This window comes from Nakaseomyces bracarensis (assembly GCF_045282275.1).
Source record: "Nakaseomyces bracarensis strain CBM3 chromosome Unknown Scaff13_0, whole genome shotgun sequence".
NCBI lineage: Eukaryota > Fungi > Ascomycota > Saccharomycetes > Saccharomycetales > Saccharomycetaceae > Nakaseomyces > Nakaseomyces bracarensis.
In genome coordinates this window covers 2017006-2044439 of record NW_027263959.1, presented here as the reverse complement: position 1 = coordinate 2044439, position 27434 = coordinate 2017006, and the positions used below count along the sequence as shown (strand labels likewise).

General features: G+C 35.2%; 12 protein-coding genes across 12 annotated transcripts; 3 read left to right on the top strand and 9 right to left on the bottom strand.

Moving 5' to 3' along the window:
- Nucleotides 1-711: 711 nt before the first annotated feature.
- Nucleotides 712-927, bottom strand: TMA20 (translation machinery-associated protein 20; the record flags this gene model as incomplete). The annotated part of the gene is made up of 1 exon (XM_071055095.1): nucleotides 712-927. The coding sequence occupies one exon, from the start codon at nucleotides 925-927 to the stop codon at nucleotides 712-714; it is 216 nt and encodes a 71-aa protein (XP_070909788.1).
- An 880-nt stretch (nucleotides 928-1807) lies between these two features.
- BAR1 (aspartyl protease BAR1) lies at nucleotides 1808-3478 on the bottom strand (the record flags this gene model as incomplete). Its single annotated transcript, XM_071055094.1, has 1 exon — nucleotides 1808-3478. One exon carries the CDS (start codon nucleotides 3476-3478, stop codon nucleotides 1808-1810), a length of 1671 nt encoding a protein of 556 aa, XP_070909787.1.
- An 850-nt stretch (nucleotides 3479-4328) lies between these two features.
- On the bottom strand, nucleotides 4329-4787 carry SNL1 (Snl1p; the record flags this gene model as incomplete). The annotated part of the gene is made up of 1 exon (XM_071055093.1): nucleotides 4329-4787. The coding sequence occupies one exon, from the start codon at nucleotides 4785-4787 to the stop codon at nucleotides 4329-4331; it is 459 nt and encodes a 152-aa protein (XP_070909786.1).
- Nucleotides 4788-5308: 521 nt separating this feature from the next.
- Nucleotides 5309-7999, top strand: VID28 (glucose-induced degradation complex subunit VID28; the record flags this gene model as incomplete). The annotated part of the gene is made up of 1 exon (XM_071055092.1): nucleotides 5309-7999. One exon carries the CDS (start codon nucleotides 5309-5311, stop codon nucleotides 7997-7999), a length of 2691 nt encoding a protein of 896 aa, XP_070909785.1.
- Nucleotides 8000-8290: 291 nt separating this feature from the next.
- Nucleotides 8291-9240, bottom strand: RPL2B (60S ribosomal uL2 domain-containing protein; the record flags this gene model as incomplete). Its single annotated transcript, XM_071055091.1, has 2 exons — nucleotides 8291-9051; nucleotides 9222-9240. 2 exons carry the CDS (start codon nucleotides 9238-9240, stop codon nucleotides 8291-8293), a joined length of 780 nt encoding a protein of 259 aa, XP_070909784.1.
- A 1382-nt stretch (nucleotides 9241-10622) lies between these two features.
- FAF1 (Faf1p) lies at nucleotides 10623-11609 on the bottom strand (the record flags this gene model as incomplete). The annotated part of the gene is made up of 1 exon (XM_071055090.1): nucleotides 10623-11609. The coding sequence occupies one exon, from the start codon at nucleotides 11607-11609 to the stop codon at nucleotides 10623-10625; it is 987 nt and encodes a 328-aa protein (XP_070909783.1).
- A 342-nt stretch (nucleotides 11610-11951) lies between these two features.
- HIS6 (1-(5-phosphoribosyl)-5- ((5-phosphoribosylamino)methylideneamino)imidazole-4-carboxamide isomerase HIS6) lies at nucleotides 11952-12743 on the top strand (the record flags this gene model as incomplete). The annotated part of the gene is made up of 1 exon (XM_071055089.1): nucleotides 11952-12743. One exon carries the CDS (start codon nucleotides 11952-11954, stop codon nucleotides 12741-12743), a length of 792 nt encoding a protein of 263 aa, XP_070909782.1.
- Nucleotides 12744-13092: 349 nt separating this feature from the next.
- Nucleotides 13093-14022, bottom strand: RPB3 (DNA-directed RNA polymerase II core subunit RPB3; the record flags this gene model as incomplete). The annotated part of the gene is made up of 1 exon (XM_071055088.1): nucleotides 13093-14022. One exon carries the CDS (start codon nucleotides 14020-14022, stop codon nucleotides 13093-13095), a length of 930 nt encoding a protein of 309 aa, XP_070909781.1.
- Nucleotides 14023-14837: 815 nt separating this feature from the next.
- On the bottom strand, nucleotides 14838-16067 carry TIM44 (protein translocase subunit TIM44; the record flags this gene model as incomplete). The annotated part of the gene is made up of 1 exon (XM_071055087.1): nucleotides 14838-16067. One exon carries the CDS (start codon nucleotides 16065-16067, stop codon nucleotides 14838-14840), a length of 1230 nt encoding a protein of 409 aa, XP_070909780.1.
- An 839-nt stretch (nucleotides 16068-16906) lies between these two features.
- Nucleotides 16907-19666, top strand: ULP2 (SUMO protease ULP2; the record flags this gene model as incomplete). The annotated part of the gene is made up of 1 exon (XM_071055086.1): nucleotides 16907-19666. One exon carries the CDS (start codon nucleotides 16907-16909, stop codon nucleotides 19664-19666), a length of 2760 nt encoding a protein of 919 aa, XP_070909779.1.
- Nucleotides 19667-19829: 163 nt separating this feature from the next.
- Nucleotides 19830-23552, bottom strand: SSM4 (E3 ubiquitin-protein ligase SSM4; the record flags this gene model as incomplete). Its single annotated transcript, XM_071055085.1, has 1 exon — nucleotides 19830-23552. The coding sequence occupies one exon, from the start codon at nucleotides 23550-23552 to the stop codon at nucleotides 19830-19832; it is 3723 nt and encodes a 1240-aa protein (XP_070909778.1).
- Nucleotides 23553-24464: 912 nt separating this feature from the next.
- Nucleotides 24465-26426, bottom strand: RNJ42_04920 (Hyphally regulated cell wall protein N-terminal; the record flags this gene model as incomplete). The annotated part of the gene is made up of 1 exon (XM_071055084.1): nucleotides 24465-26426. One exon carries the CDS (start codon nucleotides 26424-26426, stop codon nucleotides 24465-24467), a length of 1962 nt encoding a protein of 653 aa, XP_070909777.1.
- Between the last annotated feature and the right edge of the window lie 1008 nt (nucleotides 26427-27434).

The following is a 27434-nucleotide window of genomic DNA, read 5'->3' as shown; positions in this document are numbered from 1 at the left end:
GTGTTATTGTATTGTTTATTGTACAGATTGTTTATTGTGTTATTACAAAGGGCAATAAAAATCATAACAACCCTTTTACGGTGCAAGAATAAAAAAAGCAATGAAAGCTGTAGTGGAGGGGCAATTTATAGATCATGCACACAAAACCCGTACAAGTGTGCTAATTTCTATTTTAGGCATATTGCTGGGCATTTAAACAAAAACAAAAATTACTTCTTTCTTTTTTATTCTATTTTCAGTTGTACGGGGAGCTGTTTGTACCAGATGTAAATGCTTGCTCATAAGGGTAATGTTTCCCGATTAGGCTACTTCTATTTAGCTATTTAAATACTACTGGAAGTGCGGGTAAGTATATTAGATATTTCGGCTGTAATGATTGTTTGAGCGGGAAGCAATAAAAGAGAGAGAGAGAGAGAGAGAGAGAGTGTGTGTGTGTGTGTGAGTTATATGAGCTATTTTAGGCGCCTATTTGAATACAAATAGTTAATTAGTCTTCATGGCCTAAAAGAGGTAAATTCTTCTTATTACTCGTTTCTTATGTAAGTTTCCCACAAACAAAGCTATAGAAACGATACTTGGAACAAAAATTAATATGAAATAGTGCAAATATTAATACTTACGTAATATAACGGGGCTATGTAAATGAAGAATCATCAAGAAAAAATATTCTAGATGTTTTCTATGTATTATCTTGAGTAATATTTCTTTTCTTCATGGGGAGAAGTGCCATAGAGGGTCACCTAAGTGGTGAATCATCTGGACACCATGACCTTTGTTAATAGACTTGATCTCTTCTGTACTGAGGGTCAATTCACCAATAGCCAAGGCGTTCTCTTTGTTCTCGGCATTGATGACGACGATGGTACCCTTTTCGAAACCTGGAGCCTCCGGTAGATTTGCACCTGGAGATGTTAGACCGGGACACATGATATCAGCACCTGACAATACGAATTTGATGGCACCTCTATCTACCTGTACTGTTGGGAAGGCTTCTGGGAATTTATGCACGAGCTTCAGACTTGGAATCAAATCATTGAACTTTTGGAAAAATAGAACCTCATCATCAACTGTGTACAACTGAATCTTATCTTCACATTTGATCAACTCGATCTGACTCTTCTTTGGAATCAACTCATCTATAACTTCTTCCAATTTTGGATATTGAGCAACTAATTTCGTCTTTAGAGTCCTCTGAATGGAGGACTTCACCTTGGACCGGGAATGTACGTCTTCTTTAGTAAATCTTTTAGCAAAAAAATTTTAACAAACCTATTATTCTTTGCCACTGTACATTCCTCTTTCAAATTATTATTCTATTCCTTCCTTTTATGAAGGAGAAGATATAAATTGAAAGAGGAATTGATTCAATATTGATAAAAAAATAAAAGGTAAATATTTTGTTAGTAAATGAATCCTTAATAGTTCATTCAGGGCCCCTTTCATTTGCCATGATTTAGCATAATTGACATACTTTCTAAACATCGTTATTCAGTTGTAATACTGATACTGATACAGTTTGTATTTATTATTCAAACTATTTAAAATTCATCTGAATTTCATATAGCATTTTCTAATGTATTTGAATTTTTTCTTCAAAAATTTGAATTTTTTTTAACTAGTTTTTTTTAGAATGTTAGATTTGTCCGTAAAAGCGATGTCTCATATCATAGTAATAAAACTCTACATATAAGAAATATATTTGTACTAATAATTAATTGATATACGTTATATAAGACCTACATACATATATATACCTGTTGATATAATACAATTGAGAGTATTCTGTAGGCGTCTAAGCTTACGCGTATCAATCAGTACAAGCCGTCCTTATGAGAGTGGTCGTTGATCTCATTAACTTAGTAACAGTGATAACAATTGTTTTCATCTTAGCGTAGTTCCAATATTCACCAATAGGAGATGGATGTGTACTAGCTATTGTCTTTGGTAAAATTTCGTCTCTAGTTGCTTCTTTATGGTTTGGTTCAGACAGTTTCCATCCTGGATCAGTTATAATTATACTTTCATTACTGACAATATCACTGACAATAATTGAAGTCGTTAATGCCTCTAGATTTGAAATACCGCTTGTTGTTGTAATAATTTCATTACTCAAAGTAAGATTTGTTGGCGGGAACCTCGTATCATTCGTGCATTCAAAATCAATATCGCTCGGGAATGAGATTATATCAGATGATTTATGCCATGGTGCATCAGGGTTAAATATAGCGCCTTCTATCAGACCATCTGAGGGAATTTCAATCAAGTCTTTAGAGGACGATGACTTACCTTTTTTCAAAGGCGCTAATGATATTAGGTAATTATCGAGATCGAATACCACGTAAGACTCCGCTAAAAATGAATCACCTAAAGTAACCTCACCATTAGATGGTGATATTCCTAGCCCACAAAGACCATTTGAATCTAAATCTGGATATAGAAGAAACTTTTCTAAAGGAATAGCGATAGTTAATGTACCAAACTGAAAAGTTATGTTAACCATTTGAACTTCTTCACGGCTCGGACACTCCATCACATAAAGACCTTGCTTTTCGTCGAAATTGGCATTCAGAAATCTTGCTATTTCCTGTACAATTTGTGCCGGCATGTCCATCAAGGTAGTACCAGAATCAATTAATGCAGGCAACTTTGTGTTTGTCAAGTTCCAACTCTTACAATTTGAGCTTAGTCCTATAACATCCAAAGTTAATGACAAGGTCGCTGGATCAGAAACCGCCTCAGGAAACACATTAACCATAGGATACGTGTGTAGCGGTTCGTGAAATCTACTTTTATCAATATATCCAAATAGTAAGTCACCACCCCTCCCTTCTATATCAGTTGCTAGTGAATAAGCCACCGTATTTATGAACTCGTTCTTCTTCAGCAGTTGTGGTAAGTTTGGATATACCGTCCCACTTGCAACATCATAGCCGTGGACTGACTCACGTGCTGGGAACCCAACACCCAATACACCATTAACAAGGGTGGTAGAATTATCCGCTAAAGCAAACTGGGCGTCGTTTATTGAAGCGTTGGCAACTTCTATAACATCTGTTACCCAACTACCACTAGCAAAATTATGGTCCACATATTCTATAAAGAATTTACCAATATCCAAATACCTTAACGATTGTGATTGAGTAGGATTATATCTTATTGGTTGTAAACTTGATGAGTAGCTTCCGGTTTGACTATAGTTTTCGTTACTCATATTGTTATTGACAGTTTTCACCCATAAATCAGCTGAGCCTGTATCAATAAGGACAGGAACTGATTGCGGTGGTGTACCTATACTTATTACTGTTTCATAATAGACTTCATCTACAATGTTAAATTCTAGATTAATATCATACTGGCGCTTAGATATTTTAGACGAAATATACTCACTTTTGGATCGTTTCTTAAAGTTCAATTCAAGTCCAAAACATTGGGTGGTGTATTGTATAATTACTAATATTACAACGGGACTGGCTATCATTAATGATTATAGTTAGAAATATTGGTGAAATTTCTCCTATTACATAAAAAACTAACATAGAATGAAATAATTTATATTCGTATGTTTCAGAAGAAACATAACAGTAAGAACTCCTTCTTCATCGCAATAACCACAACTGTTTATATATTATTATGGTCCAAGGAATTCCTAGGCATATATAAAACTTGCGGTTAAATACTTGTACCAAAAGTGCATCGACTTTTCACTCTTATCAGGAGCTTTCAGTTGGAATGACTGTACAGAAAAATCACAAGTGAGAAATTAATTCCATATCCTAATCGGTATTTCTTTTAACTTTCAGGCAGTTATGTATAAAATCCCATAATAGGGCTATGTCTTTGAAAGTTACAGAAATTGAAAATCATGTAATTAACCGTTTTAGGACATTTACATGGAACAATGGCCGTAAATCAATCTAAGGCCATTATCCTAACAAAGTAACAGAATTTGAGGAGTTGAGGCTGGAGAATGCAACTAACTTGTTTACTTTTTCCCCAGGTATAGTATTTTGAGGTTTCATATTTTTTTATGTTTTGTCTCGTGTTGATTAACAATAATAGCTAAAATACGAAAAGATAGTATTTATCTTCATTATTATTTGGTTACAGGTTTATAACTTATACATCTACCCAAAATTTAATTATAGAAGTCTATTTGGTAAATCATTATCAGAGTTAATAATCTATATTTATAGGACCTTATCTACTTCGTCCATTTCGTGAAGTTGATTAAGATTGGAGGTTTAATAATACGTGGTCACAACATTCATAAAATTCGTAATTGAGTTACGATTTTTTGTCTCCCAGAGATAACATAGACATTGTGAATTCTAAGCTAGAGTGTCTAATTTCTTCAATTGACCTTGGATTTCCTTTATAACTAGTTTTCTTTGTTCCTTAAGTTGCTTCTTCCTTTCTGGTTCCTCGTTTACTAGATCAATTCCATCCAGCTCAATTAGCAGTTTTAGTAACATTTCATTACAGTAATTCTTCTCATAGACATCCTTTTCGCTGTCTGGGTTGAAAGTGCCTAGGACTTTCTTTATCCTCTCTTCGTACTCATTCTTATATCTCAAATGAACGTTTTCGATCTTTTTTTCAAGCGTCATTTGAACTGGTTCAGCTCTCTTCACATTCTTCTTCTTCTTGCTAGATTTCTTGGATGAAGTCTGAGCACTCCTACTAGAAAACTTCCACACTATCACAGCCAATAGAGCAGCTGTAGCAGTTGCTAGGTATATGTTCAACTCACCATTGTCGTTCTTCAAATAGTCCATAAGCTTTTCCATCGTTACTGATATTAGTTTCGTCTCTCCTTTGTAATTTATCAAAGAAAAGATAGTTTAAAAATAATCATTAATACTATAACTAACATAGTTATATAAACAATGGGAATAAACTACTAGATATTATATCATATAATTGCAAATTATATTAATTCATCTCTTTGACCCTCCCCCACTACGTGGTTTTCTAAGAACAATTTCCAGTATTTTGAAAAATTTCATGAAAATATCATCAACGAGTTTTGTTAAGGAGCATCACCCGGCTTACTTTCTTCAACCATTAAACCCAGGAATCCTAAGTTATAAGGGGAGTAGAGTATTAGAGGGCTCCTTAAGTAATAGGTTAGAGAGGTACAACTATAAACTTAATCTTTTGATTATACAACATACAAACATTCCCGTTAAAAAGAGACAGTGCCTAAAATATTTAAGCTGTGAAAAACGGGGTATAGGAAACAATACATATAAAGATCCTTTATACACTGCTAAGAGAATAGAAATAAAGAATAATAAGTCAAATTATAATGATTGGTACTTCAGTTTCTGGTCTTGATGAATTAATGTTCTTACGTGATAAATATGTTGGTGATTTGAATGCTAAAGTGGAATCCTATTTCGGCGAAGGTTTAAAGATATTTAATGAGCTATTAACTGTACGATGTTCGGATGCCACCGATTTACAGTTGGTGAAACTTGATATTCTTACTGTATTAACGAATCTTGATACTACGGTTATCGAGGCTCTAGGTCAGGTTTACTATGATATCATACAGCGAGTTTACAATGAAGTGGAGCTGGCCTCCACACTTTCAATAAACTCCGCTTTGATAAACTACAAGTTTGTAAAGCTCGTCAATGCATGTAGGTTTAAAGCTCCGACTATCAAGTACCCTCACTACGAACAATTCCAGCAGTACTTATTGGTACTCCTTAACAAACTTTTCAGCACCACAATCGACTCCAATAATATCGCAACAACCATTGAGTTACTTACCTTTCACTTACAAGATGGAAAGGATAATGTAACCATTATAAGCCCGTTATTTAGACAACAGCTTGCCATTTTGTTAACCAGAATATTCAGGAAATATGGGGATCAAATCAACTATAAGTATATGATACGGGTGAGGAAACATAAAAACGGAAAAAGTGTGAAATACAAACCCTTGAGCAATAGAGGTATATCTTCAACATTATCAATACCAAATGCAGTGGTTATATCTGATACCCAAGACGAAAAACTGTTATCATTAGCTTTGGTATTGTATACTTGGAGTTATAAAGGAACAAAAGTACACTCATTATGGGAAGATGGTGATTTCCAGTTGTTTGTGACAAGTTTTATGAAAAGTGAAATATTATCCTTGAAATGTGCCGCTTTGGAGTTCCTGATATCACCTTACATGCAAATAGAGAATACTTGGCAAAAGAAACAGGCCATATTGAAGATATTACCTTACTTATTGGATCTTTTCAATCAACAACCAATTCCTCCATGGTTCGATCTTTTTGAAACTTTAATTCAACTAATCGAGCTTTATAATAAACATGAACCTATGAGTAATCCTATTATTGGGTTCTTGTCGAAGTCTAATATGTTGTACGGTATATTAGGGCTATTTTTTGAATGTATGTCTCTGAATAAACAAACTGATGCATCGATAAAAACTTTAACTAAATGTGTTAAGTTTTGTGCTACATTTGCCGCTAACGACGAAAAGTATAGATCACTATTATTAGAGCACAAATTTTTACTGACTAACTTAGAGTTCGGTCTAGAACTACATTTATCATTATTAAATGAATTTTTGAGCTGTCAAGAACAGTTCAAGAATGGCAATTTTGTCACTCAGATGAATGGATTACCTGCGCTGTATGATTCCGATCTTTGTTACGAATGGTTATATCTCTTAAAATCCTTCTCAAGAAGCGTTACTGCCTTAAGAACTACATTGAAAAGAAACAAATTACCAGAACTTCTCCTGCAGCTATTACGGAAAACTCATGAAATCACAAAAAATTGCTATTTTGTTGGCCAAGATTTTCTGGATGCCGAGTTAAGAATCATGGGTCAAACTTTAGGTACAATCTGTAATTTCGTGGTCGAATTTTCAAATCTCCAACCTTATCTAGTGAAAAATGGTATTGTAGATATAATTGAAAACCTTTTGACGGACCCCTTATTCAACTCAAGTTCAATTTGGGAATGTGAAGCTAGGAAGAAGGCATTACTTGAGTGTAATACTGATGAAGTTAAGACCAACGCATTATGGGTATTAAGACATCTGATGTACAACTGTCAAAATGAGGAGAAATTGGATATGCTTTCCAAGATTCCCATGGAGGTTATTTTGGAGTTCGTCAATGATCCAAGTTGGTCAGTTCAGGCACAAGCGTTCCAGCTAATAAGAAACTTGACCTCAAATTCAAGAAAAGTTGTGAACATATTATTAGAAAATTTCAAAGAAGTAGAATATCGTCTTGATCCTGTTACGGGGAAGACTACTGCTGTGGGTAGTACCTACTTATTTGATTTCTTGGTCCATAAAATGAAAAAGCTAGATACCAATGATTTACCTCAAAAAAAGACCTTGGAAGGTATTCTTTACATTATCGTGAATTTAGCTGCTGTGAATGAAAATAAAAAGGATTTAGTTATCGAGCAAGATGAAATATTGGAAGTTCTAAGTGAAATTTTGGCTGCTTCCCCACAAAATCCAACATCATTTGGAAATGATAGTGAACTAAAATTGGCTTCTTTATGGGTATTAAATAATCTTCTATGGAACTCAGAATTCTCTAATCACTCCCAGTTTGCTTTGGACGGTTATCCAGGAATCTCCCGTGATAGTAGTGTAGCTCCAGGTGATATCTCTGAAACACCTTCGGGTAGAGTCTCAAGAAACGAGAATATAACTGGATCTTCAGGGGGAAATGATACAAATCATGACGAAGAAATGGACTATGACGATAGAAGTGCTATTGATGATGACGATGAAGAAGATTATGATAGAAGCGATGAATTTGTCAGACCAGCTCACGAATATAATAGAAATCAAAATAACAATGCTACAGTTTTGAGGTGCAAAAAGTTGGTAAGACTAGGTATACATGAGTTGGTTAAAAAGAATATTTTTGACGATTCACTATCAGTCCGTGAAAAAGCTAGAACTCTATCTTTTCACATGGATCTTTTATTAAGAGAGAAGAAATAATGACTTATCTATTCTATGTTAATATCCCAAAACAGCTGACCCAAACTATAAAATAATTCATACCTTTTCCTACATTTAATTATGACAATATATCATCACAAATGACGGATTAGACTGCATTGCAATTTTAACTGTCAGACCATTTGTGCAATACAAATACATAATTCTATTAAACAATATTATCCAATAACGATATTTATAAATGAATTTAAAATTTTTTGAAATGATTGATTATATTATATTCTAAACACCATAGTTACAAAATGACAAGGAAAACCAAAATTACATAACTTAATCTTGAGTCTTTTGAGAACCACGTAGCAAACCAGTTCTTCTGGCAGCAATCAAACCAGCCTTTTGACCAGAAACAGCACCTCTAGAAATGGTAGAAGCCTTACCAATATGTTGATGGTTACCACCACCGTGAGGGTGATCAACAGGGTTCATGGCAACACCTCTAGTCTTTGGCCAAGAGTTTCTCTTCAATCTGTACTTGTGGAAAGCACGACCAGCCTTCAACAATGGCTTGTCAGTTCTACCACCACCAGCAATAACACCGATGACACCTCTAGCGTCAGAAGAGATGATCTTCTTAGCACCAGATGGAAGTCTAACTCTGGTCTTGTTCTCGTCTGGGTTGTGACCAATAACGATAACGTAGTTACCAGAAGCTCTAGCCAAAGCACCTCTGTCACCTGGCTTTTCTTCGACATTGGAGACGATAGTACCTTCTGGAACGGAACCCAATGGCAAGACGTTACCAACGTTCAAAGAAGCCTTCTTACCAGCGTAGATAAATTGACCAGTGTGCATACCTTCGTTAGCAATGAAGATTTCTTCACGCAACTTGTACTTGTATGGGTCACGGAAGACAACCTTAGCCAATGGAGCACCTCTACCAGAATCGTGGACGATTTGCTTGACAACACCACGGATGTAACCGTGACGTTCAGCATAATCCAAGGTTCTCAACTTGGCGGCACCTTGTCTCAATCTGGTGTGGGAGGTGAAGATAGAACCAGCACCCTTTCTTTGGTTACGAATAACTCTACCTGTTAAAATATCATGATGTCGTTATTTTAAAATCATCCTTTCCTCATTACAATTTTATTTTTTTAATTCCAAAAAATAAGGTAAGTTAATTTTTCCATAATAACAAAAAATTTTCATGTTAGTAAATTTTGATTCCTAAGTTTATCTTTTGAAAATCGCCAATATTTACAACTTATGAGTGAAGGCATTATTCTATATCCACATGGTATTAGTCTAAAAAAAGATTGTGTTCGTCCACGTATCACACTAGGTTCTATAGATACATTTCCCATAAATTCATCGGTGTTCGAAAATACTCTCACAATTGAGCGGTATACGGCCATCCAACTAAAATGAGACTTGCTTGCTACCATAATACGCAATACGCTCCCCACAACAAATATTCCCTATATTCTAGCAGTATTAACTTTTGAAATCATCCCATTTTTGGTTTCACTGTATTCATGTTGTACTCATGCCTCTAACTTCGTCACTTTGTGTTTATACTATCATATTCGGCGCTGTTTTTTCATATTGTCTATTATCACATACCCATTGTTCCTTGTTCTGATTTGGTTTTCTTGTCCTATTTAGCAAATAGAATGCAATAAAACAGCATCTAAAATACTACATATTGAAATATATCTAATTGCGTACTATTTTTTTTTTTCCACCAATGTGACTTGGAGGACCAAACATCGTAGACATTGGGTTGCGGGCGATTGTTTCCTCAGTTAGCAAAGCTGCGTTGCTTCGATGTTTGCGCTACAGAGGGGAAGGATTCCCATAGGCAGAGAGAGGGCTATGGAGGTTAAAGCGGGCTAGGGATGAGGTTAGGCAGAAGCTGTCTATGGGATGTCTGCCTAGCGATAGCGTAGGTAAGAGAAAGATCCTAGTGGTAAGCAAGGTCTGTCCCGCAACAGGGAGAAAGGGAAGTCTACACTCTACTACGCCTATGGTATGCTGCAGCCTACGCTAGGCCCTAAGGTATTTGCCAGTAAACAGACTATTCGCAAGTGTAAGGGAATAGCACTAAGGGTCGACCGCAGGGGGCGGGGCGGGAAGGGACCTTACCTATCACGTAACATGGTTTCAGGAGGATGAAATTGTATAGACTACTCATATTTCCCCCAACTCACGAGAGGTCTTGAATAGAAAATTAGTATATTTCTCAGAAAGCTCCGTAGGATGCTCTTTTGAGACTGGGTAACTAGCGTTTTTTTCTCTTTAATATACCTCCATATTAGGTAATAGCAATATGTACAAATGTTTTCACTAGTGGCGAGTTTATTAATAACGCGATGTACGGATGTGATACTGTAATGAGGTACGGGTGTTGATTCTTTCTGCTAGTAACTGCAACAGTCACAGAAAATTTAAATCTTCTACTTGAAATAAGATTGTGCACGACAAACTTCGTGATTAATAATAATCTGGAATTGTTCCATGATTTGAACTCTAATATTTAATATACAGTATATTGAATGCATGCAAATGTTGTCTATTAATTATTTTCTTTGGAGACAGGTAAAATAGTATATGCAATGGAACCATTTAGAACCATTTGGATCATGAAAATCTATTCCCACTTTTATCTACGTTTTTTACCGTTAATCTTGGCAATGTCTTCTGGGGAAAGCACAAGTCCGTTTCTTGTTGACCTACCGACAGATTGGATCTTTAGACCACGAGTTCTCTTCTTGCTCTTCTCTTGGTCCTTGGTCTTTATACTCTTACCGATACGTCTTTCTATATCCTTAACGTAGGTGGATTGAATTTTTCTGAATTGTCCTTTCTTGACCTTAGATAGAACGATACCAGCGTCGGCTGCATCTTCCTCATACTTGTTGATTCTCTGAACATGCTTGTCTACCATACCTTTTCTTATATGCATTGGGACTTTCTCAAGCTTCGAAATCTTTTTCTCATGCCCATTGACTTGTGATATATTGTTTAGTCTCATCTCTAGAGTCCTAGCTCTGGCTTTACCCATTACCTCATCGTCTTGATATGCTATAGATGTATCCTTCAAACCATCTAATGTCAATGATGCACCGCTGCTCGTGCTATTAAATGCACTCAATATGTGGGATTCTTTCAAGAATCTTTGAAGTTCAATATCGTTCTTTAAATTTTCAGCTTCAAGGGCGCCTTCCTCATCTTCATCGTTTTCCTTCTTCTCCTCAGGATCTTCTTCCAGAAGACGCCTATTCTTATTCAATGTTTTGCCACTCTTTAGTAACTTTTGCTCTTTCTTTGAGGGTGGAATGTAGGTATCACTTGGGCCTGAGAATTTAATAACTCTTGGCTGTTTCTTGGGTTTGTCACTTTTTTCCTCCTCTGAACCACTACTAAAACCTGCAAACTCCTCCTCTTCTTCTGAACCGTCTACCACACCATCTTCCTCACTACCACTGGAGGTATCATTGTCGGTCTCACTACCACTCTCCTCACTTTCACTATCTAGTTCTTTGGTTTTATCAGAAAATCCCATAGACTCCAGGGACCCAAACTGAGCCTCAAAGGCTTGCCTCTGCAGTTCTAATTGCTGCCTATACTCATCATCATCAGTTCCCATGTTTTTCTGCCGCAGTAATTTATCTCTATTTAAAATGGAACGCTTATATATCCTTTCATTATCCAATCATCCACAATTTAAAGTTTTGTGCTAACAGCTAAATTTATGCGATGAGCATTGAAATTGAAATTTTTCATGTGGAAAATTATAAAATTGCTTGTTCTACGAGACTTTCTAAACAGACTTTTTATTTGGTAAAATATTGAAAAAAAAGCCATCAAGATATTTATTTTAGACACACACCGTGATTTTGATTTATGAAGTTGTACAGATGATTGTATAAACTTCACAGGGAACGCGACCTACAAAGTCAATTGACTCTTTAGCCACTATTGTGAAAGAATGACAAAGTTTGTTGGATGTATTGATTTGCATGACGGTCAAGTTAAGCAGATAGTCGGAGGTACACTAAAGGAGAACGATGACTCATTAAAAACTAACTTTGTATCTAGCCATCCTCCAGCATACTATGCGAAATTATATCAGGATAATAATATTTCTGGCTGCCATGTTATCAAATTAGGGCCTAACAATGATAATGCGGCTAGAGAAGCGTTGGAAGCTGCACCAGGCTTTCTGCAAGTCGGTGGAGGAATAAATGATGAAAACTGTGAGGAATGGTTGAAAAATGCAAGTAAGGTTATTGTTACCAGTTGGCTATTTTCTAAGGAAGGTGAATTTTTGGTTGATAGATTGAAACAACTAAGTAGTAAATGTGGGGCTGATCGGATTGTAGTGGATTTAAGCTGCAGGAAGACTACTACAGGTAAATGGGTTGTAGCAATGAACAAATGGCAAACTTTGACGAACTTGGAATTAAATGAAGAGACTTTTGCCTTTTTAAGTAAATATACTGATGAATTTCTAATCCATGCTGCTGATGTTGAAGGCCTCTGTAAAGGTATCGACGAACAGCTTGTATCTAAACTATACGAGTGGACCAAATCACTAAGAGATAATAAAGATATAAAGATAGTATATGCAGGTGGTGCTAAAAGTGTCGAGGACTTAAAGTTAGTTGACAAGTTGAGTCATGGTGCCGTTGATTTGACATATGGCAGCGCCCTTGATATATTTGGCGGCAATTTGGTCAAATTTGATGACTGCTGCGCATGGAACACAGAGCAAGCATAAATTAATATCTCAATATCCACTACCCAGAACTTCGCAAGTCATCCTGTTATAGAAACTTATTTATATATCTATTCGCAATTTTTCAAAGATATATAGTAATGATACAATAATGCACTATTTTCATTCACAATTCCACATATTATTTTATACAATAGTAAGGGAAATAAAACATCTTATTTTCTTCTGTTTAATTCAGAACTTTTTAGAACTTTGATTAAAAAAAGAGTTCTGAAAAGCTGTTTTCTGTATAAAGATGAACTTCAAAATTCAGTTGGAACCTAGTGTTGTCCGCCACTCCTATAAAAAATATCTGTCATGTTGGATTTAAACACTACACCAACTAGTCCAATCACCAGGCACTGGCATAGCCCTCTGGTCCATTTCCTTGGTAGGGATCATCATGTCCATTTAGCATCATTGCATCACTGTCAGCACCCATACCATTACCAGCCTCACCAGAGGCAAAATTCACCTTATCCTGGTCCATTTGATTCAATGCCAACATGATAGAAGCGACTTTCTTTTGCAATGTATCAATACCTCTTAAAACTACCTGATCAACAGAAATAGATCCCACTGCTTCGACATTTATATAGAATGTATCGGCCTTAGCTTTGTAATCAAAAGGTTCCCCCTCGTTTGGAGGGTCTTCATATTCACAGTTTTTGGATTGTGGCCATTCTGCCCTTATATCTTGTTCATACCAATAATCAGTATGTTGTAGCTTATTCCATGGATCATATTCAAATTCTATAGCGGCAGCTGGTCCCCATTTAGCATGTTCCTTAGCAATACCTTTCTTCGCTATACATGTAAGTTTTAGTTCTTGACCTTTTCTTAGTTTACATATCAGCACACCATTACCTTCCTTGTCCTGTATTATAGGGTGTCCAATGTTTCTACCCATCAAATTAGAAACGATGAGGAGATCCTTTGCATATACATTAGTAGTACTTTCACTCTCACCAACTGCCTGCAGGGTCAGCACAACGGAACATTTATCACAGTGGTCCTCACAAAAACAATCACGACTGTACTCCAACTGTTCAATGTCAGTACTTTCTAATGGAATTAAACCTAATCTGTGAGCCAAAAATTCATCAGCAAGCACGGTAGTATTAGTCTCAACCTCTACTGAATCAATGGCTAGCGTTGGAATCTCAGCTATCATCACTCTACGGAAAGAGTTGGCTAGAGCTAAATCAACATTAGATAGAATAAAGTCAACGTTATCACGTCCAGCTTCCCTAATCTTAACCTGTGGTCCTTCTTCACTCATTATTCTAAAACTTTTATTGTCGATTATACCGGTTATGCAGATTGTCCTATAAAAATTAGTCTCGTTTTATAAAGCAAAAAATATCTTCAAATAGAAAATAATGAAGACCTTATCTAACAATGTTTTTGACACAGAATATATTTCATTACAACCTAAAAATCTGAACTTACCAAGTGTGTAAGAAGACTTGTTAATATCATTAGTCCAATACTGCGATTTTTTGAAAAAAAAAACATCGACGAAAAACTGAAAAACCTTTAAAAATCCATATAGTACAAAGTGATAATCAATATTCAACAAAGGAGAACTTGAATGACTGACCAGCAACTTCGTACTCATATAAAACAAAAATAGCAATATCTATTACAAATAAATTATAGTAAATTATTTAGAGCAGCTAAAAATGGAATTAAACGATGATCATAAATTATAATATGTAATTTGTGACCAAAAAGACTCACAACGATTAAGGTATGATGATAAAATTGTTATAGTCAAGAAACGTTTTACAAAAGATGAATATTCTTTTTTATAATGATTTATCTTGTTTAAAGTATTAATTTTTTTATTTTTTTTAGTTATATTAAAGATAATGACTGCTGATTGAAACAATATTTACATGGAAGAAATTATTTCTAGATGATGAAAAATGCAGGTTTAATAACAAAAGAAAAATTAAGGCTGGGTAAAAAAAAAAGATCATAATATAATGTGCAACATTTAAATTAACATCCATCAACATTTATGGAGGCCACTTTTCTAGGTTCTTCTTCACCCGTCTTTATTTTTATTTTAACTATTATGAATCATTCCTTTTAAGTGAACGATCTGGAATTACCACGGATAAATTCCAAGATCTTCCAACCTTCGGTTTCGTCATCATCAATTTGTTCTGGGTCTCTAGTGAAAACCATGGCGTAGGATGACATCAAGATATTTGATTCATCACCTGCAGCAATTTCACCAGTTTTAGCCTTTCTATAAAGATGGATTTCCTGAGCTCTGCAGCCAACGACTAGGACTGGAATATCTTGTGGTTGTAGCAATTTAGCACTAACCACTTCCACTCCTCTAATATCAAGGATTCTACCATCTGAAAACAACTCTTGTTTTTTAAAGATCTTTTGTTGAGCATTGTAAACGTTGAATGGAGCTTCACTAAACCATTTCTTCAAGACCTTTTCATCACCTTTAACATAAGCTTCCAGAACTTCTGGGATAATGTAATCTCTCAAATGCTTGGTGAAACCAATGTTGGTGAAAGTAGGATCAATCATTTTGAATTGTTTGTATACACGAGCGGCTTCTGTCTCAGCAAAGAAAGATCCGACCTTAGTAGTGATCTTTCTCAAGAACACAATTAATGGATTTTCACTTTCATCCCATAAACTGATCTTTATGGTCTTCAATGTACGACCAACTGGTGTCTTCTCTTTGAAATCCTCGATCTTCTTACCAATGGACTCCTTTGCCTCAATCTCAGTGGCCACAATAGCAGAACCTGCTTCATCATTACTCTTCACGGCACGAACTCTCTTACCGGAAGCCAAGTCCTGTTCACGTTTCAGCCTTCTAGCCTCTTTTGTTATGAAACCACCGTAACTGGAACTATCACCGTCGTCAATCACCTCGCTCACGTCTTTGTAAATCTTCGTCTGTCTTACAGGCTCAAATCCTTCATCCAACTTCTTGGCAGTCTTTGATGCAACATCTCTAGTAGTCTTACCAAGCTCTGAGTCCCATGCTTTACTTGCTAGTTCCTCTACTGTCTCCCCAGTCTTCTGTAGAGTCTTACCAACAATTGTCTGTCCACCTTTCGACGCCTTCAAGTACGCCTCACGAGCCTTCTTATACGCCTCCGACTCACCTAGTTTCCCGGAAGCATCCTGTAACGTCTTGATATTGTCCTGCAACTCCTGAGACTTCTCCCACTCTTTCTTAAATGTCTCACGAAAAACTTGCAACGGCGATCTTGGATTCTGCTGCACAATACGACTAACACTAAAGCAGCGCGCCTGCACACACACTGGTCTCCTCAACATCATAATACTGTATTTTTTTTATTATATATCTTCTATTCCCCTCCTCTTTACTTCCTTGTCAAATGTCTACAAGATATCAATCTAATTCAGCTCTCTCTTTTCAAACATAAGCCTGAAAGAAAGCCCTCTTCTTATTCTTTCCAATTTTTTTTTCCCAAGGTTTATTTTCACTTCTCTTGTCCTCTCTTTCTCTCTCTCTCTCTCTCTCATCTATCCATTTCACTGAGAAACCAGTCATTTCCCATTGCCCTCCCCGTAGAAAAACATAACCCCGGGTAATATAAAAGACTAACACTAAACACCAAATCAACATCATAATATTAACTACTATAAAACCTTTCTATCCATCAGTCTATTTCATCGGGCTCTCAAATCAAAGGCATACGAGAAATAAAACCACTTTTCAAAACACCGTACCCTTTCTTTTTGTTAAAACTTGTCAACTCAGTACACTATAATAGTACTAGTAATAAATAAAGTCCATAATCTTACATACCTGTTAACATTGGTATAGTTTTAAAATAAGAGAAACAATAGTTATTGCACTGCAGTGAGATCTCTAAATCGGTTTTATATCAAACCAAAAAATAAAAAAAAAAAAGAATACCCGCCGAGGCGTCAAAACATGAATTCAATATTCCGGGTAACGGATCAGAGTTTTTGGAAAAGAAGAGCCTGGGGAGAAATGCGAAGAGCATTATGCTATTATAGCTAAGTTCAGTATAAGGTTTATATTCAATACAAGGGCTTTACCTTTATTTATGTTAGCTGGAGTTATTGGTTTTGTTATATTGTGAAATAAGAGAGAGAGTGGGCGGAAAAAAAGAATAATAAATTGTTAAATGTCCCGAAGAAGGGCTTTCCAGGGCGGGATCATGCCAGTAGATACGTTATCCTCATCACCTGCAAGGGAAGTTTCAGAGAAGGAGTCGCCTGGGCGTCGGGAGGTGCTGAGTCAGAGGCCGAGAAAGTTGTCTCCGGTGAGGTATCGGAAGAAACGGGATCCTAAAGTGGTTGCGGAGTTAGATCAGATGGGTTCTGAGATGTTTAGTTTGGATGAAGAGCCAAAAAGAGAGAGTAAAGAAGATGTTGGTAATTTGTTGAAACGGCGAAGGCGAGATACTAGGGAACTTTTGATTGGAGACGGGAGTGGTGCTAAAACAATCAGAAATGGATATGACAGCATTAGATATACAGTATTGGGGTCTGTCAGTTTACTTGATATCAACCAATCGGAGGTTGAAATAGAACACACGATTATGAACTTTACAAATGTGGGTTCAGAGTTCAGGCCTATAGTAAAATTTCATAGCCGAGATGATAGAGTAGAAGAGTTTCAGTTGGATCTGATTCATAACTGTAAGAAGATATGGTTCACGCAGAACATGAAAACGGTAGGTTTTTTACTCAATAAAGAGATTAATGTATCAGTGACCAGTATGGGTATGTCTATCTCTGCAAAGTGTATTGTATGGATGAGCAACCGATATCTAGATGTGAAACCAAATAGACTGGGGCAAATTAAAGAAATACTGGATTTTCTAACAGAGAATAAATTGATATTAGGGAGTGCTGTAAAGGTAATAAAAAACCTTAGTGAGCTAGAGTTTCGTAGATGTATTAAATCTCAAGTTAGGCAAGAAACAGAGATTTCTAAGAGCACTAATTACAGTAGCGGTCGATTAAAAAACTTCGATAAGAATTTATCCTCTTTACAGATATTAAAGAAATTTAACAAGAAAAAAACTGAATCCTCCTCTTCAACTATTAAGCAAGGAACAATACATGGCCATCGAACAGCTAAACCAATACTCATACACCGTGAAAAACCAGAAATTTCCAGTAAAGAGGATGATCACTCGAGGAATAGTAATGATAAAGCAAATAAAATTGACTCGATACCTTCCAAAGGGTTTTATGCAAGGCCAGAGGGCGTACCAAAGACTGATCAGGAAAATAAACTCTCCGATCACCTGCTATCGAATATACGTAAGACTAGAAATAGTTCTACAAAACCACAAGAAAATACTGCGTTGAATATCGACGATGATGAAGACGATAAAGATTATGAAACTCCGAAAATTTTTAAGCCTAGTTTGCATTATAAATTTCCAGATGGCTCTAGCTATACTATTACGAATCAGGATTTCAGATGTTTATATAACAAAGACTGGATAAATGATAGTATAATCGATTTTTTCACCAAATTTTTCATTGAGGCTTCAATAGAACAAAAAAAAGTAGAGAGAGATCAAGTTTATCTAATGTCCTCCTTTTTTTACACTAAACTGATTAGCTCCGAAAAGGATGTTTATCAAAACGTGAAAAAATGGGTACAAAATTCTGATTTGTTTTCTAAAAAATATGTCGTTATACCAATTAATATGAACTATCACTGGTTCGGCTGCATTATAACAAATTTAGAAATATTTTTGAAATATCATAAGGAGTTAAAGAATGATAATCCTAAAAAGGAAACATCAAGTAAGGAAGAAGCAGATGAGGATGTTTCTATAAGCAGTCCCATCATTACGATATTGACATTTGACTCTCTAAAACAAACCCATAGCAAAGAGATTGATCCAATAAAGGAGTTTCTAGTATCCTATGCTAAGGATAAATATAATGTCGAAATTGAAAAATCCTATGTAAAAATGAAAACATGTACAGTGCCACAACAACCAAATTTTAGTGACTGCGGAATTCATTTAATACTGAATACAAAAAAGTTTTTTGAAAGCCCGAAAGAGACATTAGATCTCTGGTATTCGAGTAAGGTCAAGAGCAGAGCGAATATGAAAAATATCAATCTATATTTTGATAAAGTTGAGAGAGGTATGGCAAGGAAAAATTTAAGAGAAATATTACTTCTCCTCCAGGAAGAACAAATTCGGTTATCTGATGGTAAACTTCAAGATGAAAATGAATTGGAGAGCAACAATGATGATGACGAGGAAATTGAAATAATTGAAGACTTTACTGAAAAGTTGGAGAACAAAGATAATGAATATCAAGATGATGATAGAACTCGATCTGCCGGTCACTGGATTAAGAAATTCAGCTCAATAAAATCCGATCCACCATCTGAGGATCCATCTTATAATGAGGAATTGAACAATGTTAAGTCGAACTGTATAGCTGCTGGTCTTAGATCAGAAAAAGCTGCAAAAGATAGTATGAATGAGAATGATAGAGAAAAAAACAATGATGATACTGTAAATTATAACTTCAATAAGACTCCTGAAAAGGAAGAAACTAATGTATCCAAAGGCTTTACTTCTCCATATTTTGGTAAATCAATACTTAAAGCAAGAAAGAAAAATTATAGTGACCTTTCTGGAGAGCAGGACAATGATTCTTTTACTGCCAGTGGTAAATCAACTATTGCAAATGACACATCCGAAAATATTTTGTTACCCACTAGTCTATCAGAGCCTGATGAAAATGATGAATATTCCGAAAAGTATAATGATAGTGATGTTAGCCTTATTCGAGATCATTCGATACCTATGTCAGTTACTAATAGGACAGATTCATTTGAAGGTTTACGTTCCAACCTTGATCGTGAACTACAAGAAGAATTTCGCGATTTTAATGAATAGCGAACCTGATGGTCATCATTATATGTCATATATATGACAAAATTATTAAATGCAAAATATCTTTTGATACGCTAAGTATTGATATAAATTACTATTAACTACATAAAAAAATCTATCTCACCTAAAACTGTTAATAATAAAATATGATATTTCATTTTGTGATCTAATTATTGTCTTCAGTTAAATTCTCTAGTTTTTTACCTTTAGTATAAATGCTGTCCTTAACTCTCTGCTCCAAAACATGCCACCAGTTCGAAAAGAATGTGATACCTCTGACTAGTAAATAACCTAAATATGATCCGATCAAAATAACCATATAAGAATGGTCTAAAACTGTCCAATTGGAGGCTTTTAAGCTGTTTTTCTCTTTCGCAAAAATACTTCCTGACAATATTTGAGAAAAGTCAGATAGTTCTATGATTTGTGGGTTAGTCAATATATTGAATATTAAGGCGAGTAAAGTCAAATAAGCAATGTTAATCAAATGGAATTTTAGAGACTTCTTAAAAATAGTAGAGAGTAACATTTTTGCCAAAGTTGTAAATCTTCTATCTCTGTTCGAAAAGAAAATAGCCGAAGTTTTCATGGCTTTTCGATATACCAATGCAGAAATTAGAAGCTGATATAGTCGCACAAACTTGTTATCGGCGACTAGGATACTGTTCATATTCAAGTAAGAGAGGAAATCTTCCAATGGATTACTAAAGGTAAAGCTCAATAGGTATCTCACAACTTGAACACTATGGTATAAGAGCATTGTAAATGAAAGGAAAGAGACGATCATGTCGACTGAAATAACAAGTATACCAAATAAAAATTTAATAGCAAAGGTTTCCTTAAACTCATTCAATGCATTTAGCAAGCCTACACCAGCTTCTAATTGATCATCGTCAACTTCTTGTCTTCTCTCATTCAAATTGTTATTATCTTCTTCATGATCGTGACTATCTTCGTTGTCAACAACTACAGCAGTTCTGTGCTTCATAAACGCGTAATACTTTGGAATTAAAGAAGAAAGGAAGATCGAGCCAATACACACAAAGTAGATATTAATATGATTGGTAAATTGTTCAGTTAACCATGTTGGAACAAATAATTGAACAGGTAGGCAAAACAACCTTGTAGTGAAATGAGAAACAACAGTAATGCCGATCAATAGGAATGACGAAAATAACCAAATTAAAGATATCAAAATCATGTATTTCATCCTGAAGTTTGGTGGAACATAAACTACAAAATAATGATCAAATTCAGTATTTTGTTCGTCCAAATATCCAAACTCACCGGCTGTAGCTTTGTTTCTTTGGTTAATTTTCTCCAAATCCAAGGGTTTTAGCAATTTATCATCGGTAGTTACAGGAACAAACATTGTTTGAACATAGCTTCTGGAAACGATATCTGAAGAAGGGACACGCATCAAAATACCATCTGGAATGAAATACGCATGGATGTTAGGTTTTTCTTGGAATAACCTAGATGCCTCTTCATACGTTTTTGGGCTTGTGAAAAGCTCTGGGTTTGACCATTGGGCAGATTGGGAAGCAAATAATTGATAGAAATAATTACGGTACAAAATATGACCTCTTTCAGTTGCAACATCGTTTCCTAAAATAAAGGAAGATAGACGTAAATTCCTTGCGCATACCTTGAAAACATAAATCCAGTAGTCCTTAACTGCCTTTTTGACAAAACTATTATCTTCAAGAATATATCTAGTGGCATAGCATGTTAATGACATAGCAATGGCATTGGTATCTATAATACTATCAGGTTTCAAAGATTCAGCAATACTGAAAAAGTTCGATTTTAGAATAATAGGGAATAATAATCTTGTATGGAAACCAAATCCAACAATAATAAAGACGGCATAAATAAACATTGATAGACATAACCTTGATAATTGGATTCCCATAGGATGTATTAAACTATCATGTAGAATTCTAATATTAGGATCTTCTGGGGAGCGGATGAAAAATAGAACACCGGGTCTAATTATATCCTTTCTTATCATACCGATATACTTTGCAAACCAATACATGTATAATGTTCCGATAATCCAATAGACAAAAAATGAAAGTGGGAACCAAACTCTGAAAATATAAGGAATACACAAAATATCAGAATTTGAACGCAAAATAGGACAGAAGAAGGCAACATCCAACATAACACCAGCTAAAATAGGAAATCCAGCCAGCTCAATAAAAAATAATGTAAATACTTTAAATGTACACCTTAAAGCAAATGTAATCTGGAATATTTGCCTTTTTAAATTGTTAGTCATTCCATTCATTTTACCGTATCCTTTACTAATAAATTCAGAAACCGCAGCAATGATGGCGATTGTAGTTAGATAAGTAGTAATAGATGGCAAAGAGCGCAAAAACATGGAATTCTTCATTGTGTTATTTTGGTAAGCAAAATAATATGTTTGACAGCCATTAGAGACATTAACTAAAATTTTTTCATGGACAAGGTTGCCAAAAGGAATAAAATTTAGAAGATTAAAGTATATTTTATCCAGGTAGGTCAGCGATACTAAATATAGTACACCTCTCATGAAAATCTCAATAATCTTTGAATATAATTTTAGCAAACCAAAACCTATGAATGTAGGAATTAAGTAGGCAAGCAGAAGATATAAAGAACACACCACAGAACCAATCACAAAATAACCGATAATGATAGAAAAATTCAATTTAATGTTAATCAATAATACATTTCCGCCATCATCAGCATTAGCGGCATTTGCAACACCGTTAGGTACATTTTCCCTTTCTTGATCGTTGGCAGCATTTTCTTGTTGAACTGGTGGAATAAACACAGGTGCGTTAGGTCTATTCATAGCATTTTGGGCACGCTGTTCCTGCTGTTGTGCAATCAAATTATCAAATTGGTTCTGAGCACGACGATTCATCATTTCCTCAAACCTTTCTCTAAATGGGTCAACAAACTCGCCATTCTCAAAACCTTGATTGTTGTTATTATCTTCATCCGATTCTGATTCATTGACATTTTCATCAACTGGCACAAAATCGGGATCATTTTCCTCACCGTCGCTATCCATATCGAGTTCATGAATGTTTTGGTTGTTATTAGCTAGATTTTGAGGTACAGCTGGTGGAGGGTCATTCCTGTTAATTTCTCTAGCTCTTAGAGCTTCAGCTAAATGATCAATCATAACTTCGTCCATCATTGGGAATCTCTCCATCAATCGAGCCTTCATGTCATTTATTGATATTTTTGGGCCGATTTTATGGAGTATCATTTTGGAGAAAACTTCTTCCCTGACTATCATATCGTATTGGAAATATAACGCAATGTGTAATATCACGATAAGAGCAATTTGTAAACCTGTAAACTTATAGTTCCATAATAACTGTTTCAACACAGTCATTTCATCTAGCTTTATATTGGCATATAGTTCGGGTTGCTCAGGAAAACCAAATAGTAAACTTCTGGTCAAATCATTCTTGAACGGTAGAGAACCGTCTAAGATAAAAGTATATAATTTCCCCAAAGCATTCCACACTAAAGGCCATCCAAAGAAAAATAATGCTATGGCTGTGGCAAATTCTATGGCTTTCTTCAGTCTCATAAATGATGTTTTCAGTGTGGATTTCATTAACACAATGAATGGTATTTTTTCAGGCATGTTCTCTACATAAGTAGTCTTGAAATTGAACGGATGATGACATATATCACAGCTTACCTCTGTGTTAGGCTTTGAGATGTCAATATTTTTGGACGCTATCCATTCTAGCAAACATGATTCATGAATATATTTAATCGAACCACGACATTTACATGGGTGGAATAATGGACTGTCCTCCGTTGCCTCACCTCTACAGATACGACAAGTTGAATTTGGGGGTATATCCGCATCCATATTTAGTATATCTTATTATAATAGGTCTTCACAGTTGTATCCCTCTCCACTATTTTTCTAATAGTCTTCTATTTCTTCTGTTAATATAATGTATTTATTAGTAAGTATTTCTTGTTACTTTTAGCATATAAACAACTGGGCCCACGTTATCTTTTCCCTATTATTTTCTTTTGACTTATATTTTTTTGTTTTCTTTGTTTTATATTTTGATTACTATCTTGTAATAAATAGAAAGAGTTTCTAGTGACAAGAGTAGTAAGTAGTTATTGTTCCACCCTCTATCAATGCTCTTAATCTAATATTAATTGATGCGAAATATTTTAATACTCCCTCTTGAAGCTTCATTAATTATCTTTTTTTTTATTCAAAATCGGAATTCTTCGTATTTTTGTTTTTTTTCTTCTTTGTTGGCTTGATATTTTCTATTGTGTTCTTCAATATATCACGTGATGGGATAGATATTCAATTATTAATTAGTATTATTTACTTATGCTTATTCTTTATTCTGAAGTAGTAGTAATAGTACTATTAAACTATATTAGATATAAGAAGTTGTCTAAACCATATCGAGTTGATATATGAAAGTTGAGCACTTTGCATTCCCTTGCATAGAAAGCTTTATAATGATCTAATAATTATTTGATAAAAATTTCATATTATGTTGGCTCAATTGATATGATTCATTGCTAGTGAAGTTATTAATTAGTTGTTCTTATTATTTTTATAGTGTACAATTTCGTTTACCAGTGTACAATATTAAAGTAGACCAAATGGATAATGTTATATTATTAATTCAAAGCTTCTACTAACTCATAATCAAATACAATTATCTATGAAATATTGGGACCTCATACTAGAGCATAAATATAAATTAAAATATATTAAAATTAAAATAAATCAAGAATTAAATGTTTATAAAAATAGAAGTGAAAAGATATAACCAGATAAGATACATAACATCACATTAGATTTGTTAATGCTGCCCCCTCCCACAAAAGTAGTTAAAATGGTGTGATCGACTGTATCAGTGTCAGATAAGGTGACGGTTAGGTACTGATCAACACTACCAGTAGTGACTAGACTTGTTGTTGTAGAGCTTCTGGCTTCTGCGGCAAGACTGTGACTCAATCTCTGTGATTCATTTCCAACTTGGCTAGCAGTGCTCGTGCCAGAAGCTGGGTTAACGATGGTGCCGCTTCTAGAGTTGGAACCACTGCCGGAACCTGAACCTGAACCTGAACCTGAACCTGAACCTGAACCTGAACCGCTTTCGTTGCCTGTAGCAGTTCCTTGCTCATTATTTGGTGCCTCTGTTTGAACTATGGTTGAGGTTATGGTATAGATACCTCCGGAGGAAACTGGATTAGAGCTTGATGTAGTACCCATAGTAGATGGCTGCACAGTATTAGCTGAGGATTCTTCTATTAGTGAAGTAGATTCTGAGACTGTTGAGGTGGTTATGGAAACAGCAGAAGAAGTTGTTAGTGAGGTTGATGAAGTTGTAACTAATGAGGATGTTGGCACAGCTGTAGAATTTTGAATAGTAGAAGATGTTAGTACTGAGGAAGATGTTATAACTGATGAAGATGTTATAACTGATGAGGATGTTATAATTGACGAGGATGTTATCACTGATGAAGATGTTGGTGTAGAACTATTAATTGGCAATGAAGAGGATGATATCAACGATGAAGAGGTTAGTGTAGAACTATTAGTTGGCAATGAAGAGGATGATATCAACGATGAAGAGGTTAGTGTAGAACTATTAGTTGGCAAAGAAGAGGATGATATCAACGATGAAGAGGTTGGTGTAGAACTATTAGTTGGCAATGAAGGGGATGTTATCAACGATGAAGATGTTGGCATAGATGAAGATGTTGATATTGAGGATGAGCTGACAGGACATTCTGTATCCGTTACAGATCCTTGGTAAATGACGTAATAGAAATTAGAGAAACCACTTCCAGGGACATTCATTGGTCCTTCGTAACCTCCAAAAAGGCTAGCATCGTAACCACAGCCAATGTCATATAGGTTTACACCAGCCGACGTAGTAACAGTAAGAATACCTGTATTAACATCGTAAGAGAAGCCACCAGAATCACCAATGGTGTTTAGAGCTGTCATGTAACTCAGACCTTCTAACTTGATTGGGTTTGGGTAGCCAGTGTTGGTAAAGGTAGCAAACGCCTGACCAGTATATTTTATTGTATTACCTGTAAATTCGGGTGCAGATATAATCAAGTTTCCGTAAGGCAATTCTATCGTTCCTGTATCACCTTCTATACTTCCTTTTAAAAAATAGTTTGGAGCTCCAGATAAAGAAATAGTCCCTGTATTTTGGATTGTATTACCAGCAGAAGATATAGTGAATATATTACCAGATAGACCTTGATCATTTGGTTCTTCTGCGGATCCTGGATATTTATTATATGTAATATGGCCAGTATTGATTAGCGTGTTAGGATTTATTTCAACCACAGAACTACCATCTGACTTTGTGTGACCAAGCGAGATAAGAATATCACCATTGTTTGTAAGTGTATTTGGATTTAATTGAATATTTTGAGTTATCCCGTTAACATTTGGGTTAGAGATAGTTAAGGAGCCATCATTAGTAAAATCCTGACTACTGTCGATTGTAAAAGTGAAGTCTGTACCAGTTCCTGCATTACCTGTCATTGAACCACCAGAGTCGATAGCCACGGCGTTTGAAAACGTGTAACTTTGACCATCATTCAAAGTAAGAGAGCCACTTCCCAGCACATGCACAGCATCAGTGAAGGCCTGGTCCCCAGTCAGTGTGGTAGGGGTATCATAATCTTGAGCGTATGCCCATAAAAATAGAGATATCAATAATATTAAGTATTTCATTTTTTTGTCAAAAATTTCTAGTACTTTTTTTGCACATAAATATTCCTTCTAAATATACACTAATCGAATGTCGGTTAGCAAAATTATATATTTCTACTGATTATCACCTATTTATATAAAGAGGAGAAAAAATAAAAATTATAAAAACAAATAGAATAAGGGATAGCCTTCACCCCCTCTCAGTGTAATACTCCCAGATGACTTGATTTCATTTTATTGAATTTCAACATTATACCACTAGGGGATACCGTAAAATAGGCAAAATAAAAATAAGTAAATTGTACAAGTTATATTCAAGGAGACTTCTTCTTGTTTATTCCCATAGAGATATGTTGGTATTCATATTTTTGTATTACCGTACAATCTAAATTTAAACAGGGACTATTTTCTGGACATCCCTCAGTTCTCAGTATATCTGCAACCTTTAATCAATATACAATTAAGAGTATAAGTAATCTTCTATATAGAACCACTATAAAACTAGCATAGAGAGCTATAGAGCGGGTCTAGAGGATTATGGGACTGTTGAATAGAAAAGAAGATATCTGGATAAATAAAATTACACGCGGAATTTGAAATTCTCTACGCTGATACTTTATCAATATTTTTTTTTCTTCACTTTAAAGTTTAAACGGGAAACCTTCTCCTAAAAACTTCAATACAACTTTTTATTAGTTTCTGTGTGAAGTCCCAGATACCAGAAGCATCAACCCCCCTCTGTACGTCTGGCAGTAACAACAACCGGAGTGAAATATCTGAAGAGCCTTTCTCACCCTTATTATTTATTATAAACATTCGCTGAGACCTAGTGGAGCATCGGATATCTCAAATACCCACAATGGTTCTGCTGCAATAATTTCAAGGGTCGGAGAGAAGGTAGGAAGGAGCGGCTGCATACGTGATTTCTCTTGTCAATATCTCCTTAAATTACAATCTTTAGCTTTTCTTTTTGTAATTTTAAATTAAACTTCCTTTTTCTCCGCAGGGACGTCATTGTTGAAATCCGGA